A 17,477-nucleotide genomic window follows, 5' to 3' on the forward strand; every position below is an offset into this window, starting at 1 on the left:
AGCTTTTACACCATCCAGAGAAGGCAGAGTGTTTGTAGGCTCAGAACCCCTCTTCTGTCGAGTAGCTTTCACCAGGACCGCCTCTTAGTCTTTCAATGCAGGGAGGGAGGGACAAAGCAACCCACGTGCCCACAAGCCTCAGACGATGCACGTGGACTTCTAGGTCTTTGCTCTTTCAAGTGAGCAGGCAGCCTCCCTTGGGGACCCTGCTATCACTCTCTCCTTAAGCAGCCTGACCCTGTTTTATCAGCTGCTTCCACAGCTGTACCAACTGATGTCGCAAAGCCTAACTGAGGACCGGGGAGGAGCAGCGTGCTTTGGACGTTCCGACCTGAGCAGACTGGCTCAGCCAGCAGCTTCAGAGAAGGGGGGATGGGATGCGACCAGTTTTAAGAGGAGAACAAATACAGACGATGTGGACTCTGTGCACGGAGAAGCCCAACAGAGAGGTCAAGGCTGCACTCTGCAGTAACACATGTCCAACTAGCAGATAATCTCAACTGAGGTGACTTGGTGGTGACTTGTCTGCCTTTGAGACAGTGTAGCAGTCAAGAGCCTGGGTTCCAGAACTGGAATCCTAGCCGTTAACTGACTGTGTGACCTTGGGCAACTTACTGACACTCCTCTTCATAAAGTAATTGCAACGATTAAGTGAGTGACTATAGGCCAAACGCTTAGAACAGTACCTGTTACACAACAACTAACACTTACCGTAGACTTACTGTCATTGTTAGTTTTGAACTCTACAGTTGATTCTTGTGTGTCTGATGTTTGGGTATCGGTATCACCTAAATGAAATGAAACCATTACCTCCCTGTCCTTTCCTGGTTCTTCCACGAAATGGCGCAAACAACTGAGGAGCTACCAGTCAAATTTTAAAATATCAACGACCCATATATACCCAGAACTATTCAAACTGTCTTCTCTTCCAGCTCTGCCTGGGGCCAGGATGAACAAAGACCTACCTGGGTCCACAAATGATAAAATGAAGCAGAGGCTGACGTGGCCGTGAACAAGGACATGAGATGAGTTCTGTGTCCAAGCTGCTTGGAGAGTGCCCCTTCCAGCGAGGCCCCCGTGCAGAAAGGCTGCAGGTGGCAGGGCTGCCCTGGAGACCTGAGCGCGCAGCAAAGGCAGAAGCCCCACCTCCGTGAGGAGCTGAAGGGAGAAGAGCCTGGGATGTCTCAGGAAGGGCTGAGCTGGCTGGAGGGAACGGGAAGCGGGGACACTGACTTCCCTCAGCCTCACAGCCACCTGCAGCCAGGGGTGATTAAGTTACTCAGGACACAAGTCCCGGCCACGCAGAGACACAAGCCAGGGACTCTGCAGCCCAGAGTCCACGCTCTCCCGACCACGGCCTCTAAAAAGAGAGGAGCAAAGGCCCGGGGCTCTGGCAGCTCAGGACAGAAGCTACGTGAGGAGGAACAGCTCAGAATGACTGTTTTCAGGGCAAATCCAGGGTGTGCACTCCACCCATTTAACAAGCCCTCGGGTGATGAGACTATTAACAGTGGCAAAGGAGAATGCCGAATCTTGTCAAATTGGTTAGTGGTTAAGGAAACAGGGTAAATTGCTAACCGTCGCAGGAACAAGGGTGATTCCATCTGGGTTGGTTAGACAGAGCTCCTTGTGGAGAAGTGATTTGTCATTCCCACAGCTGACGCACGTGGTTAAATGCCTCTCCAGGGAGCCAGAAGACTCAGGAACAGCTGCTGCCGCCCGTTCTCTCGCACACTGATGCAATGCCAAAGGGCCGGGCGCCTACCGGAAAGGCAGACGTGGCAGGTTTTCCACTGAGACCTGGGGACGGAGGCACCAGAGTCAACCAAGAACAGCAGCGCCAAGTGGGAGATTCTACCAGCAAGGAGTCCGGACCAAGGGGCTTGTGGCCCCCTTCTCACTGCCTTCTGGGCCCAAACGCCGCCTATCTGTACACGCACTTGGCAATCTACGTAGCCTTCTATGTGGTATCTCATTTAGCCCTCACGAAAGGGCTATGAGGAAACTGGGCAAAATGACCCTCGCTTTACAGAGGGGAAGGCTGAGGTTCGGAGACGTTAACTTGCTCACGGTGGTGTAACAGAGAAATCAACAGAGGGCTTCTGCCCCCAAGTCTAGAACAGCTCAGGAGGAAACATTCCAGCAAATGAGCTAGCGTGGGGATGCCTGGGGAACGTTTCTCTCCAGTCACACAGGCAGCAGGGATGGAGAGAGAAGATGCTAATATCCCCTGAGGATCTGTTATAGGCCAGGCACATGCTAATAAGCACCTGACATCATCATTGCCTTTCAGTCCGACAGGGTTGACTTTGTTCCTATTTTACAAAAGAAGAATTAGCATTCACCCCATGGCTCTCATTGATGATTACCAGTCCCTGCCCTGAAGGAGACACATACCTTGTGGTCTAAGTGCAGAGACAGAGGTGTCTAGAGGGGAAGCTCCTAGAAAGGATGAAAGCCCACACTGGCTCGTGCAGGATTTGCAGAAGTTCCGCTGAGTCCTGAGGAGACAGACTTCGGCCATATTGGTAACGGGGAGCTTCCCAGGCAGAGGGAAGAGCAGGAAGGACGTGGGCCCCAACAGGACACGTGCAGGGTCCTAAGAAGGGCAGGACTGTCACTGTGGCCTGACGTGCCAGGCGGAACGCCTCGTGCATTGCTCCAAGTCCAGGCTCCAGACTGTAGGTGATGACCTGTCGCCACATGGTCTTAAGCAGGACAACTCCTACAGACGTGCCTTTAGACAGATGAGCCAGGCAGCAGTGTGGAGGACGGGCAGGAGGGGGACAAGCCTAGGGCACAGCGACAAACCTTTACGAAGAAGGGCTACCGCAATCTCTGTAAAATGACGTGGGTACCCCCAGGGAGGGATGAAGAGGGAGAGACACATTTGAGACATATGTAGGGGGCAAACTCAGTAAGGGTGACTAAGGCTGCTGTCAGAGAAGAGTCTAAGGTGACTCTGAGGTTTCCAGCTTACATTCTTGGATTGATAAGATGCCTTTCAATGAGAAAAGGAAACAATCACAGAAAAAAACCGCAGGGGAGAGGGTTCCGAGCAAAGAGAAGAGACTGTAGAAATGATGAATTCCGTTTTTGACATGTTGAATTTAAGATGCCTTTGGGATAACCAAATGGGGGTGTCGCACAGGATGTATGAGTCTCAAAATCTAAAAAGAAGTTTATAAAAAAATCAAATAATGCCCACTGTCTGGCAGTGTTCCCAGACTGGAGAAAGGCACAATCAGGGACACAGATGACGCTGCCTGGACTGATATCTGGTAAAGCGGGGACAGTCAGCATGTTCTTGTAGAATCTCTGACCCAGAGGTAAGCAAACCGATAGTATCAGAACCGTGGCAAGACTCAGCTGTACCTCATTCAAGCTCTGGAGCGAATCCTAGATTCCCCACTTACCAGTTCTGTGATCTTGGGCAAGTTATTTAACCTCTCTGTGCCTCAGTTTCCCCATCTATAAGAGGGGATGACCTTCACACCTGTGGTGAGGATCAAGTGATATAATACTTGTGAAGCACTTTGCACGTAGCCTGACGTAACACAGCACACGGCACAGTCTGTAATCAACTCTGGTCATCACTGATAAGGACAATAAGATAATTAGTTTGAGCAAGCCATTCCACTCTGATGACCCTTATCTGTAATAAAACAGGGATAATATGTGCTTTAACTTTATAACGTTATAAAAAGTTACTGGAGACATTAGGTGACAACGGACACGAAAATGACTTTAACCACCATAAAGTACTACGTAAGTGAAGATTGGGCCTTTCAGCAGGGACCAAAGAGGTTTCCCACCAGCAGCTCAGGTCCTCAGTATTTGTTGCTGTGGATGTTCTGTTCCATGACTGTGCATCCCTGTCCTATAATACATTGCTTTTGGTCCCAAGAGGAAACAGCCACACACCAAAGCCTGCATGATGTGCTGAGTGCAAAAAGTCACAGCAGAGAATACTATTCAGCCATAAAAAAGGAATGAAATTTTGATTTATGCTACAACATGGGTGGTCCTTGAAAACATCACTCTTAGTGAAATAAGCCAGACAGAGAAGGACAAATATTATCTGAGATTCCACTTACATGAGGACTCTAGAACAGGCAAAAATCAGAAAGACAGCAGAACAGAGCAGGTTACCAGAGGCTGAGAGCAAAGAGGGAGTTACTGTTTAATGGGTAGAGAGTTTATGTTGGAGATGATGAAAAGGTTTTAGGTATAGATAGTGGTAACAGGTACAGAACAGTGAATTATTTAATGCCACTGAGCTGTACACTTACAAATGGTTAAAATGATATTATGTATATATTTTTTTTAAATGCACAGAAGTCATCAAAGCAAGGAGTGGATGCTCAGGGCAACCTTTTACTAATGGCAGGAACATGAACAAATAGGTCCCCAGAGGCTGGTGGCAGTAATGAACTGAGGTTCTTCATCTCCTCCTGATGTGAAGGATAAACATCACTGGCTTCGAGAAGACCTCCGAGCATTAAGTAGGTCAGCACAAGAAACTGTGGGCTGCGCCAGGCAATATTCAAATGCTCCCATGGAAGCCCAATTACATCATTTCTTATTCTTGAGCATAAATGGCTGTAATAAAGTCAGTCATCATCTTTAAAAGCAAGCATGCGTTAGCTTCTGATAACAACTGATTCTTACTAACTCTTCTCTGCTTACAGATAATGCATCTAGCAGCTCTGTCCCAGTTTTAAAATCATCCCCAAACTTGTTCACCTCAGGAGCAGAACCAAAGCTCCTCATGCAAAGTGACTTTTCAACCTGGTGCAGATTCAGAGGAAAGATAAATGCATTTTCTCATGTGTGGTCAGGCATTCGGCAGGTACCAAGTGAACCAGATTCACATGATATGTGATTCCTAGGAATAAACTCCTGGAAATAATCTACCATTTGCGCTTGGACTCTTGAGTCTCCAGCCACACTGAGCTTCTTGGCTATTCCTTGAAGCTGCAAAGCCCAGTTCCACCCCAGGGCCTTTGCACTTACTGTTCCTTCTGTCTGGGTAGCTGCCTCCAGATATTCACATGGCTTGCTTGCTCACTCTCTATCTCACATTCACATCTCTAGAGATTCAAAGGTCACCGTAAACTAGAGGCCTTTTCCAACAATTCACATAAAATAGCTTCCACTCCCTACCTCCTGGCACTGTCTATCCTCATGCCCTGCTTTATTTTTCTGCAGACAATTTACATGTGATATTATATGTATATTGTCTCCTCCTTTACCTCCATCCCAACCACCAGAATATAAAATAATGTTCTGTCCATGCAGACAAGGACTTTGTTTTGTTGACTGCTATATCCCCAGAGCCTAAAACAATATTGGCTCATAAAAGGAAGTCAACACATTTTTTAGTGATTCAATATTTTTATAGATTATACACTATACAAAGTTCTTACACTATTATTGACTATATTCCCTCTGCTGTACATTATATCCCTGTGATTTACTGTAATATATTCCAGTAGTTTGTACCTCTTAATCCCCTTCACCTGTTTCACATCCCCCTCCCCTCTAGCAACCATTAGTTTGTTCTGTGAGTCTGCTTCTGTTTTGTTATATATGTTTGTTTTGTTTTTTAGACTCCACATATAAGTGAAAGCATACAGCATTTGTCTTTCTCTGATTTATTTCACTTATTTATTTTACTCTACTTCACTCCAGATCCATCCATGCTGTCACAAATGGCAAGATTTCATTCTTTTTTATGTCTGAGTAATATTCTATTGTAATATATATAAAACACATCCTTAACCATTCATCAGTTGGTGGGCACTTAGGCTGCTTCCGTATCTTGACTATTGTAAATAATGCTGTGAGAATGTGGAGAAAAGGGAACCCCAGTGCACTGTTGGTGGGAATGTATATTGGTACAGCCATTGTGAAAAGAGTTCCTCACAAAGTCAAAAACAGAGGGCTTCCCTGGTGGCGCAGTGGTTGAGAGTCCGCCTGCCGATGCAGGGGACACGGGTTCGTGCCCCGGTCCGGGAAGATCCCACATGCCGCGGAGCGGCAAATCAAAAACAGAACCACCATACGATTCATCAATTCCACTCCTGAGTATTTATCCAAAGAAAACGAAAACACTAATTCAAAGAGATATATGCACCCCAATGTTCAATACGTTTTTTTAAATGAGTGGACAAAAAATTAAGTTCTCCTATCAGTACATCATTCTTTATACTGATGAGAATGCCTTGCCCAAGATTACCTAAAAAAGCAATGATCTGTTTCCTTTGGCTGAGAAGACAACAACTGTCACCATCCCTTTACACCCTGCTCAATCCACATCAAATGTTTTCTAAAACTTAATAAAGTCTGGGCCCCTTTTCAAGAAAAAAAGTTTTGCAAACACTCAGCATTTGAATGAATGAATAATATATGGTATATCCATACTATGGAATATCATTCAGTAAAAAAAGAAATGAAGTACTGATACGTGCCATAACACAGATAAACCTTGAAAACATTATGCTGAGCGAAAGAAGCCAGACATAAAAGGCCACACACTGTATGACCGCCATTTATATGAAATGTCCAGAACAGACAATCCATAGAGACAGAAAGTAGACTCGTGGTTGCCTGAGGCTAGGATGGCGGGTATTTGGGGGAGATTGGAAGGTGATGGCTAAGAAGTGCAGAGTTTCTTCTTGGGGTGATGAAAATATTCTCAAATTGATGATGGTGATGGTTCTTCACAACACTATGAATATAATAAAAACGACTGAATTCTATACTTTAAATGGATGAGTTGCATGAAAATGTGAATTATGTCTCAATAAAGGTGTTACCAAAAAAAGTGCTGGCAAATCATGTATACCACTTAAATATGTAAGACATAAAACTGGATATAAACTGCTTACACACACAGGTCTTCTACAACTTCATAAATTAAACACAAATTGTATAACCAATAAATTCAAAGCAAAGATGTTCATGTCAGAGAAGATTTTGTTATTCAACTGAAATTATATCCCTTCTCACAACCGGAATATGTGGTGAGTACCTGACCCAAGTTCTTTGGAGTTCAGCACACACAAAATTGGATGACAGTATTCTGACAACCAGCATGGCACAGGTGCCAACAAATCAGAAGATACTGGAACTAATCGGAACACACAGCAGTCACACAAGCCACGAGCAACTCAGAGAGCCACCCCAGGGAGCGTGGCCGCGTTGCAGCCCTGCCTGCAGTCCTGCGCTCCACGTGCAGACTCCATTTTTCCGCCACTTTCTTCTGTTCCCACCACTGCAAAATCTTAATTCCTACAAGGTGTGGTACCGTCACTTGTCCTTCACCTTATGAGAATTCATTATAGACATATTGTGAACTTTTTCTTCAGGGCATGACAATTACAGAACTATCTGGTGCCAACATAAGGAAACAAACACAACTGTAGACAGTAAAACAGTTGGCAGCACTCAGGCATAATATGTCCCTTCCTAGAGTCTGGAATAGGCTTATTTTACTTTGCTACTGGATCAAATGAAAACACAAATTTTTTTAATTCTTATAAAGAACTCAGACCCTGGAGACTACAGCCCTAAATTCCAAGAGAGCCACAGAACCCATTTTGAGAAACACTCATCTACAGACTGAGGGAAAAAAGTAATTGGCATGCAAAGCTGATGTCTTTAAAAGCTAACATTTACTGGGTGCTTAAGTGTGTCTGACAACAAACTTGTATGGTTTTCCGACCCCACTATCCCTGTCCAATACACACTAATTAGAAAGGGCCCAGCGGCTGGGCCCGTGGGCCATGGCCGCTGAGCCTGCGCTCCGCAACGGGAGAGGCCACAACAGTGAGAGGCCCGCGTACCACAAAAAAAAAAAAAAAGAACCTTGAGATGGGGGAGATCATCCTGGATCATCAGAGGAAGGAGGAAGAGCCAACGTAATGATCAAGGTCCTTATACATGTGAGGGGAAGGCAGCGGAGTTAGAGCGGGGGTTGGAGTGACATGATTGCTGACTTTAAAGATGGAAAGGGGCCAAGGACGAAGGAATTCAGGCAGCCTCTAGAAGCTGGAAAAGCAAGGGCACAGATTCTCCCTAGAGCCTCAGAAGAAAAACAGCCCTGCCAACTCCTTGATGTTAGCCTCATTTCAGACTTTTGACCTCCAGAACTGGAGGATAATGGTAAGATAATAAACTTGTGTTATTTTAAGCCACTATGTTTGTAGTAATTTGTTACAGCAGCAATAGGAAATTAATAGGGCCATGCTAGGTCTGTGTTACAACCTAAGCTGCTCGGAGGTAGACTTGCCAACTCTGAATTTGGGAAGAGAAGGAAAACAATTCATGACAAAAGAGCAAATGATAGTGAGGGTAGCCACTTAGTGGGAGAGTTCCATAAAGGGGATGAAATGATTCCTGGACAAAGCTTCCCAGAAGCAGGTAAAACACAGATTTCGTGGCTGAACGTATGAAGAGGCCACGTGCAGGGGCTTAACGCCTGTGGGGAGGGAAACACAAGTGCAGCTGTGAGGCACTCACAACTCCAGTCACTGCTCCGTAAAGCCACCGGTGCCCCCAGTCCCTGGATCTTCTCCCAAGAGCATTGCATTCCTGTTCTCCCAAGACCATCCAGGACCTTTTTATATTTGTTTGTTTGTTATCGTGAGAGAAATGTCTGCAAGAGGTGGCACCACTGGAAGGGAGCTGTAGGAAAGGGGAGAGCTTGGCCATTTCCTGGTCACCTGCCCATTCTGTTCCAGGCCACGGACCACACCACTCTTGAGCAGTCCTTGAGAAATCAAGTCCCTGTTCAATGGCAAACTCTGATCCCACGCTGGACTACCGTGAAAGCTGTTTGCAGGGCGGCCGAGGATTTACCCATCCCACAGGTAGAGGAGCCACGATGGGGGACCACACAACTCTGAGTGCACCTGGCTGCACGCACATACACCTCCAGGTCCAGCTGCATGGCCTCTGTGAGGCTACACGGCATTTCTACTGCGGGGATCTGTCCCCTGGGTTTTTAAACAGCCATAAATCTGGTCTTTAGCCACACATCTGTCTTCTCTCCAGCCCTGACGGCCCAGCAAGATGCCTCTCTCCTCCCCCACCTGAGGCTTCCCTTCCAGCAGCTACGACAGGTTCCAAAGGTGAGAGAGTAACAGAACACCAGCTGCCACTCTGCAGCCCAGCCTGTTGGTGAGGTCTGACTCCACTGCAGCCCTCCTCCTCCCTGGCACTCCCTCAGCAGAGCCTCGCTGGGTTTCACTGCTTTATGCTCACATGGTTATCAACTAAGATGAATTTTCTCAGTCACTAACAAAAGTCTACTCAGCAAAGGCTGGCACCCTGCCAGACACTGGGAATACAGTTGCTACAAGCGCTATACGAGAGAGAGAGGTGTGGTACCACAAGATCATGTGAGAAGACAAAATGACCTAGTGGGGGAAGCCTCCCGAAGGATGTGATGTTTGCACGGAAATCTGGAAAAAGACGCTGGCTATTAAAAGGAGCTAGATGAAGCAGCTCAGTGTCTCTCAGGGTATTTACCTGCATTTATGAAATGCTTTGAAACCCAGAGGAATGTACAAAAATGATACCGATGAATATAAATTGTCCTTTTCGGTTTATTCTTTCATGCATTATCCCAGACTCAACGAGAGCACCAGAGAGAAGAAGTATCATCCTTTCCCCTTTATAAACAAGGAAACTGAAATTAATGGCAGTCAGATACCTCACCAAGGTTACACAGCAAGTCAAGCGGGCTCGAGTCCAACTCTCATTATTCTTCACTGAGAGCTCTTTTGACTACACAGCTTTCTGAGGAAGCTAAAAAGTGCAATGGGGGGAATGGTATTAATATTTGGGAACAATGGACTTGAAAATCATACCAGATATTTGGCTGCCAAATTCACCTATTCACACAGCAGGCCCAATGGTGCAAAGCCAGTAGCCTGATTTCAGTATTACTGGCCACCCTTCAACTTTCAACCAGTTAACTTCCAAGCAAGCAACCCCAGTGTGTCAGACCAACTATGGGCTCATGCAAAACTTCTCTGAACTTTGTGAATTGTTCTAAGCTGTGCAGCTTTTAAAAAAAAAAAAGGGGGGGGGCTTCCCTGGTGGCGCAGTGGTTGAGGGATGCAGGGGACGCGGGTTCGTGCCCCGGTCCGGGAAGATCCTACATGCCGCGGAGCGGCTGGGCCCATGAGCCACGGCCGCTGAGCCTGCGCGTCCGGAGACTGTGCTCCACAACGGGAGAGGTCACAGCAGTGAGAGGCCCACGTACCGCAAAAATAATAATAAATAAATCGTATCCCCTCTTCTCTTGTTTTCTTCATCCAGCTAGCATCTTCTCAGACCTTTGGATCCTTGGTAGACAAAGAGCAGGATATTCATCCAGTGCTTCTGGGGAATGTCTCTTAAGCTTCCTTCCTGCCTGGGTCATCATAGGGATCAGAGGAGAACATGTGGGTCAACCCAATACAAGGCAGCTAGTACGGAGTGGGGGAAGTATGTGATCTGGAATTACGAGGGCCTGCTGATTTGGTCTGGCCTCCACCACTTAGTTTATCCTATTTGGTAGACAATAAACAAGGTAGGTGTGGTGGGCGGAATGATGGGCCTCCAAAGGTGTCCGTGTCCTAACGCCTGGAACCTGTGACTATGTTACCTTACATGGCAAAAGGACTTTGAAGATGTGATTTAAGAATTGAGAGATGGGAAGATTATCCTGGATTATCCATATGGGCCCAGTGTAATCACAAGTGTCTTTATTTATAAGAGGGAGGCAAGAGGGTCAAAGTCAAAGAAGCAGATGTGGTGATAAAGAGTTCAGAGTGATGAGGCCACAAGCCAAGGAACACAGGCAGCCTCTAGAAGCTGGAAAAGGCAAGAAACAGATTCTCCCCTAGGGCCTCTAGAAGGAACACAGCCTTGCTGACCCATTTTTATTTTAGCCCCATAAGACTCATTTCAAACTTCTGACCTCTAGATCTGTAAGATAATAAACATGCATTGTTTTAAACCAGTAAGACTGTGGTATTTGTTTCAGTAGCAACAGTAAACTAATACAGAAAATAAGAGAAACTGAAGATTTCTTAAGAGTAAGACAAGGGAACAGACCAGGGTCTTCATGTGTCAAGGGGACTAGCTAAAGGTACCTCTTTCAACCTTGGGGAAAGTGGCAAATCCTGAATAAGGAAACAAAAAAAGAGCAGATCCAAAAAAACTATTGCTACCCACAGCTGCAGTTCATTCCAACTCAGTTTGATGGTCAGGGCTTCCCAAAATTCATCCCAGCTCCCAACTAATCCATGGAAGTTCCTAGAAGCTGTCCAAAGAAAACAAGGAAGCAAAAAACGTGCAGTGAATTTCCACTGGCCTTACTCTGCAGCAGTGCTGGGCTGGGCATCAGAAGGTCTGGGTCTTCCTCCTGTGTGGCCTTGGGCCTCTAAAATCTGAGGGATAAACTGCAATTACACAGTCACTTCAAACAATGAATGATGTGCTACGATTCTGTGCTTGAAGTACACAGAAGACTGAGTTTAAATAAGTACATTTTCGGGGGGAAAAGTCCTCATTCATTCAGGAAACACTACTGTGTACTAATGGTCAGGCACTAAGTTAGGCAGGTGAGGTTCAAAGACAGTATGATGTGACGTGGTCACCTCCCTCCAGGAGCTGCAAGTCCTCATCTTGGGGGTCACAATATCCTCATCTCAGGGGTCATCTGGCTGCAGTATCTACTGATTATTGACTCCATCCCTCTGTAACCCACAGGTCTTTCCCTGTCCCCCCCCAAATTGGGTTACATCTCCCAGTTACACACTTTCTCAGTTTCTTACCCTTTTTCTAATAATATATAGTTATTCATGTGCCTGGCTTGTCCATTACTAAATATAAGCACCCAAAAGAATATTGAAACATTAGCCCAGGATAGAGTGCTCCATAAATATCTAATGAATGAATGAGTGAATAAATGAATGAGTGCACAAGCATTATGCTGGCTGACACGGCTGGAGAGCCTGGTGTCCCCTTCCTTCCTCCATGCCCCGTCTTCCCACCTCTCATCAAACAGAGGTAACAAACAGGAACGCTCCAGGCGAATCAAATGAAATAATGTATGTGAAAGTATGTTTAAAGTTGTAAATGTACGAGTTATAAATATATATGAATAATACCTATCAGCCACAGGGCAAAAGGAAACACTCAACACCCTTCCCCAGCCGAGCAGGGCTGGCTCTCCGGCTCCTCCCTTCTTCCTCCCTCCTCTGTCTGCCAGGTCTCAGGCTCTCACCTGCATGGTCTCCACTCTAAGCAGCCTCCAAACACACTGCCCTGGGAACACGCCACGCTAGTCACCAGAGCCTGACCAACAGTTGTGCGTCCAAGCAAAGGGACACTGCGTGACCAGGGCAGGGCATGGCCGGGCCAGAAGCGGTTCTACCTGGAGTGTTAGAGAAGCAGAAGGTGAAAGTGCTAAATTAAGGAGAGGCCTTCTAAGAAGTGCTGATGAATTCCTCCACTTACGTGCCAACTCATACTATGCCAACTGTGCTAACGCTGCACTTACAACCGTTCACAGCCCCAGATCTAGTCCTTAGAAGCACAGTATAAGGAACTCCCACACCCTGGCATTGGGTAGTTCAGGCAGGAGGCCCCTGTGACAGCAAGTAGCCTGGCCATCCATTGTGAACCCATGTCCTGTTCCCTGAGACTACCCAGAAACACTCCACGGGCTGAGTGGTTCCCACCCCAACAAATCCTTACCAGAAAAAGACAATTCATCTAGTTAAAGAAAATTCATCTATTCATCTATTTAAATTCATGTGTACCAAGAAGGTACACGTTACTGAGAAGAAAAAAAAATCTTGGAACCCTTTTCTACTGTTGCAGGAATTAAAAATGGTGCAACCGTTATGGAACGCAGTATGGAGGTTCCTCAAAGAATTTTAAAAGAGAACTACCATATAATCCAGCAATCTCACATCTGAGTATACAACCACAGGAATTCAAAACGGGATCTCAGAGAGATATGTGCATATCTCTCTGAGATCCTGTTTTGTTCAGGAGCGTTCGTCACATGCTCCTGTGAATAACGTTCACTGCATCATTATTCACAGTAGCCAAAAGGTGGAAGAAACCCAAGGGTACGGCAGATAAATGGATAAAGAAAATGTGTTACATACATTCAACCGAATACTATGCAGCCTTAGATAAGGAAGGAAATCCTGTTACATGCTACAATATGGACGAACCTAGAGGACATTATGCTAAGTGCAATGAGCCATTCACAGAATGGCGAAGTATGATTCCATATATATGAGGTATCTGAGTAGTCAAAAGCATAGAAAGAGAAACTGTAAAGGTGGCGGCCAAGAGCTGGGGGGGGGAGAGGGAAGAAGAATTAGTGTTCAAGGGGTAGAGAGTTTCAGTTTTGCAAGATAAAATTTGAGAGTGATCTGTTACACAACAGTGTAAATATACTTAACACTATTGAATTATACACTTTTAAACGGTTAAATATGTGATGTGTTTTTAACCACCATAAAAAAAAATCTTTGAAAGCACATGAGAAAAGAAAAAGATGCCGAAGACAGATGAATGTTAAAAGAAAACCTATATGGCGAGGGAACCAATGAGAAACGGGGGAAAGAGAGAGGAAAACACCAGTCAAATCAACAGTCCATTTATTTAGCTCAGAGTCAACACTGCAGGTGTGGCACTGGGGCAGGAACAGGAATCCATACAGCTGCTGGAACCCCAACTCAGAAGATGAATCTGGCCAACCTCAGGCCAATCCCTTCACTCCAGGTGCTTCCCTCTCTGTGAAATGGAGACAATCTGCACTGTCCTGTGCAGAGCTTCCAGACAGGATCAGGGAGACTGGCGTCTAAAGGGCCTGGCGGAAGCACGACCCATTTCACAGACGTAAGGTACCATGATCCTTATAGTAACTGCTTCCCTCTGAGGACGAGATACTGCTCAGGGCCAGGCTGGAGGCCTGCATCTTGGGAACCCACAAGAGCATCCAGGGACCAGACTCCGCAGTGTCCTGACCAACGTCAGCCTGGCACCATTCAACACAAAAGGACAGAGTCAGGCACGGCCTTTTACACAGAAATCACATGCCCTAGTTCTCGACAACTGTAGTTACAGGCAAGACAGCTTTTGAAAGGGAGAGAAGAAAAGAAAATAGCAGCATGGACCTAGCAGTGAATTGGGGGGTTCAGGGTAAAACACACACCCAGAGTTCTTAGTGGTGGTCAGACTAAACAAGGGACTGGACAGCCAGACCAAACAGCTTTCTGGCCACTTCATTTCTCCCTCTGATTTAATGAGCTGCACATTAAGCACCAGAAGCAGGTCACAGGGAACCGACCTACTGGCACCTGGCCAGTTGGGCTGACAGGTGATGAGGGAAGAGGACACAGGGGCCACACTCCTGCCCCAAAGGCCTCCAGATGCCATGCATGGCCAGCCCCACCACACACCCTGACCCGCCGTTGTTTCGAGGGGATGTTTTCCTGTACCTCTGTTCTTTCTACAAAGTTGTATTTCTGCCACTGACTCCCTCGCTGGGGAAGCTCCATGTCCCTACCTTTTGGTTCTCCAGCTGGGATCATCACCCAAATGAGGGAGCAGCACAGTCCTGGGCAGGAATCCCAGCTCCAACTATTGACACCAATTTGATCTAGAATTAATTATTTAATGCTCCAGGCTTCCATTTCCTCATCTACAAAATTTAACAATAATACCCTCACCTCATCTAGAGTAGCTACAAATAATAACATTATTTCCATATTAAAAGGCCGCATAGCGCAGGGAGATCCGCTTGGTGTTTTGTGACTGCCTGGAGGGGTGGGATAGGGAGGGTGGGAGGGAGGGAGACCAAGAGGGAAGAGATATGGGAATATATGTATATGTATAACTGATTCACTTTGTTATAAAGCAGAAACTAACACACCATTGTAAAGCAATTATACTCCAATAAAGATGTAAAAAACAAACAAAAAAAAGGCCTACTAGGGGGCTTCCCTGGTGGCGCAGTGGTTGAGAGTCCACCTGCCGATGCAGGGAACGCGGGTTCGTGCCCCGGTCCAGGAAGATCCCACATGCCGCGGAGCGGCTGGGCCCGTGAGCCATGGCCGCTGAGCCTGTGCATCCGGAGCCTGTGCTCCGCAACGGGAGAGGCCACAACAGCGAGAGGCCCGCATACCGCAAAAAAAAAAAGAGGCCTAATAAAGCACCTATCACATAGTAAGTACTGAATAGTAGCTACTATTATTGATAGCTACTATTAATATTTATTACTCTAATAATGATAGTGATATTAGCAACAGCATATGTGCTCTTAGTCAAATATGAAGAAAAGAGGGACTTCTTCTGTTGAAACACCAAGGTCACAACCATGATGAGAGCAGTAACCTATCCTCACAAGAGCAACACCCCAGATATGTTCAGCTGAGGCCTTGGTGCTTTCTACCTGAGCAGGAAGGTGAAGGAAGAGAAGAGGCCTGGGGATACTGAATGCCAGGCCTGAAGCCAAAGGTGTGATGCGTTTTGCATGTTCTCACGAAACCAACTGGAGAACTGCATTCAGGCCACGTGCCCACCACTTCTAGACCTCTATGACTCTCTGAGCCTCAGTTTAATCTAGAAAATGAAGGAAACGTGACCCCTACTTCGCAGCTTATTATGAACATTAAATGAACTCATGTGAAAGTGACTCATTTCTATGTCTATGAAAAACAGTATTGCTGTATTTAATAGTAGTTTCAACAAATTCAACTTAACAATAAAAAATGCTGAAGGACTGGGAGGGCCAAAGCAGTGAAAATATTATCTTAGTAGGCTGATGAACTGCTGAGAGAAACAGAAGCAAACACCCTAATTTTCTTCCCAAAATTGCTGTCATTGAATTGAGGTCTCTGTTGCTCAGATGAATTGACTGAAAGTAAAACTGGCAAAAAGCAAAATGAAGCTCCCAACATCTATATGTTTTCCACTGAGGTGAGTAGATTCTTCTAGAAGACAAAGAGCCCAAACCAGGCTGCATTCAGGATGACCAATCCAGCCACCTCCGACTCTGATTCTCTCCAAAAAGTCATGACAATTTGCTTGACCAATCCCAACCCTACCTTCGAAATGCACAAATCTAATTTCCTCTGTTTCGTGACAGAGCACATGGGCAAATTCCTTCACAGTGATCAGAAGACAACTTAATTTTTATTCCATCTCTGCTCCGTGTACCACAGACTCCGAAAGCAACAAGTTGGAAAGTTGATCAAATTCTACTCTAGAGTACCGGAAATGGCAGAAAAGAACCCACACACATGTCCAGCGCCTAAAGCAAACCAACCAAGGGAATTCTGTTGAAAGCCCACATTTTTTCTTAAAAATTTAAGTAGATCCTCTTTATGTACCACAAAAAAGCTTCACTTTTTAAATGCTTTGAGCCAATTATCAGCTAATTACTAATACTGAAACTTTTCACTAAAATCTTTGAATAAAAAAGATACTTCACCAGTCTCTCCCTGGCAGAACCCACACAACCTCAAGGGTAAGGTGTCTCAGTTTGAGAAGCAGCAGGTCACAAGAGAGGGAGGGCGGTAGCCCTCCAGCCCTCATATATCCATTTTACCTTGGTCTTTAATCGAGATCAACCACCTAACTCAGAACAGCTCCCCTGGATCTTACAGGGGTCTTGCAAAGAGTGCAGCCATCCATTTTGGTACCTCCGGTACTTTCTAAAAGGGCGGACGCCTGAGTTCCAGCTCCACACAGCCCCACCTCCAGCCACTCACCCGGATCCGACGCATGGCAGCCACAATCTCCACTCTGCTGTTGGGCCTCGGCACGTCCAGGCTTCCGACATACTGTGGGGAAAGAAGCAAACACTCACTGAGAAGAGGGATGACAGATGTCCCTAATGACAGAATGTTAGGTCTGAAGGACCTTTGGAAGTCATCAAGTTCATCTTCCCATTTTACAAATGAGGAAATTAAGAGCCAAAAGGATGTCTTGAGACTATTTCTAACTTTATGGAAAGCAAAACAATAAACTGCTTCCTTTTCATCTCGTTCTTAATCAGAGATGCAGCCAAGGACTGTGTTTAAACAAGCAGCTTCTGAAACAGAAAGAGCTGGGTATGAAGAATCTCCCACCACTATCTTTGGGGCAGGCTACTTTACCTTTGTCTCAATTTCCTCATCTGTAAAATGGGATTTCAGTAAAGATAAAATGAGCTAAGGTATAAATCTCTTACACAGATCTGGTCTGCATGCATTAAAGCCATCCAAAAGAATAAGAAAGATGAATATCTACTTTTTTTAATTAATGGAACTTCATTGAGTTAGCCCTGGATGTTATAGAGACCTCACACATTTGATTAATTTCCTAAATGGAGAAAAAGAATGGACTAGTTATGTATTACGAAATTTAACTTGATTAAACTTTTAACTTAATTTTAAAACCAAACGACATAC

General features: G+C 45.7%; 1 protein-coding gene across 2 annotated transcripts in view; it reads right to left on the minus strand.

The window, feature by feature from the left end:
• Window positions 1–17,477, minus strand: part of LOC309958496 (carboxyl-terminal PDZ ligand of neuronal nitric oxide synthase protein) — a gene marked incomplete at both ends in the record, with an annotated part of 305,083 nt that overhangs the window by 207,057 nt on the left and 80,549 nt on the right. For both annotated transcript variants that reach the window (XM_082834410.1, XM_082834409.1), the window contains one exon: window positions 16,797–16,868. In XM_082834410.1, coding sequence (XP_082690536.1) covers window positions 16,797–16,868 — 72 coding nt within the window. The remainder of the gene's footprint in view (window positions 1–16,796; window positions 16,869–17,477) is intronic.

Source organism: Leucopleurus acutus (genome assembly GCF_964270905.1).
Source record: "Leucopleurus acutus genome assembly, chromosome: 2".
Classification (NCBI taxonomy): domain Eukaryota; kingdom Metazoa; phylum Chordata; class Mammalia; order Artiodactyla; family Delphinidae; genus Leucopleurus; species Leucopleurus acutus.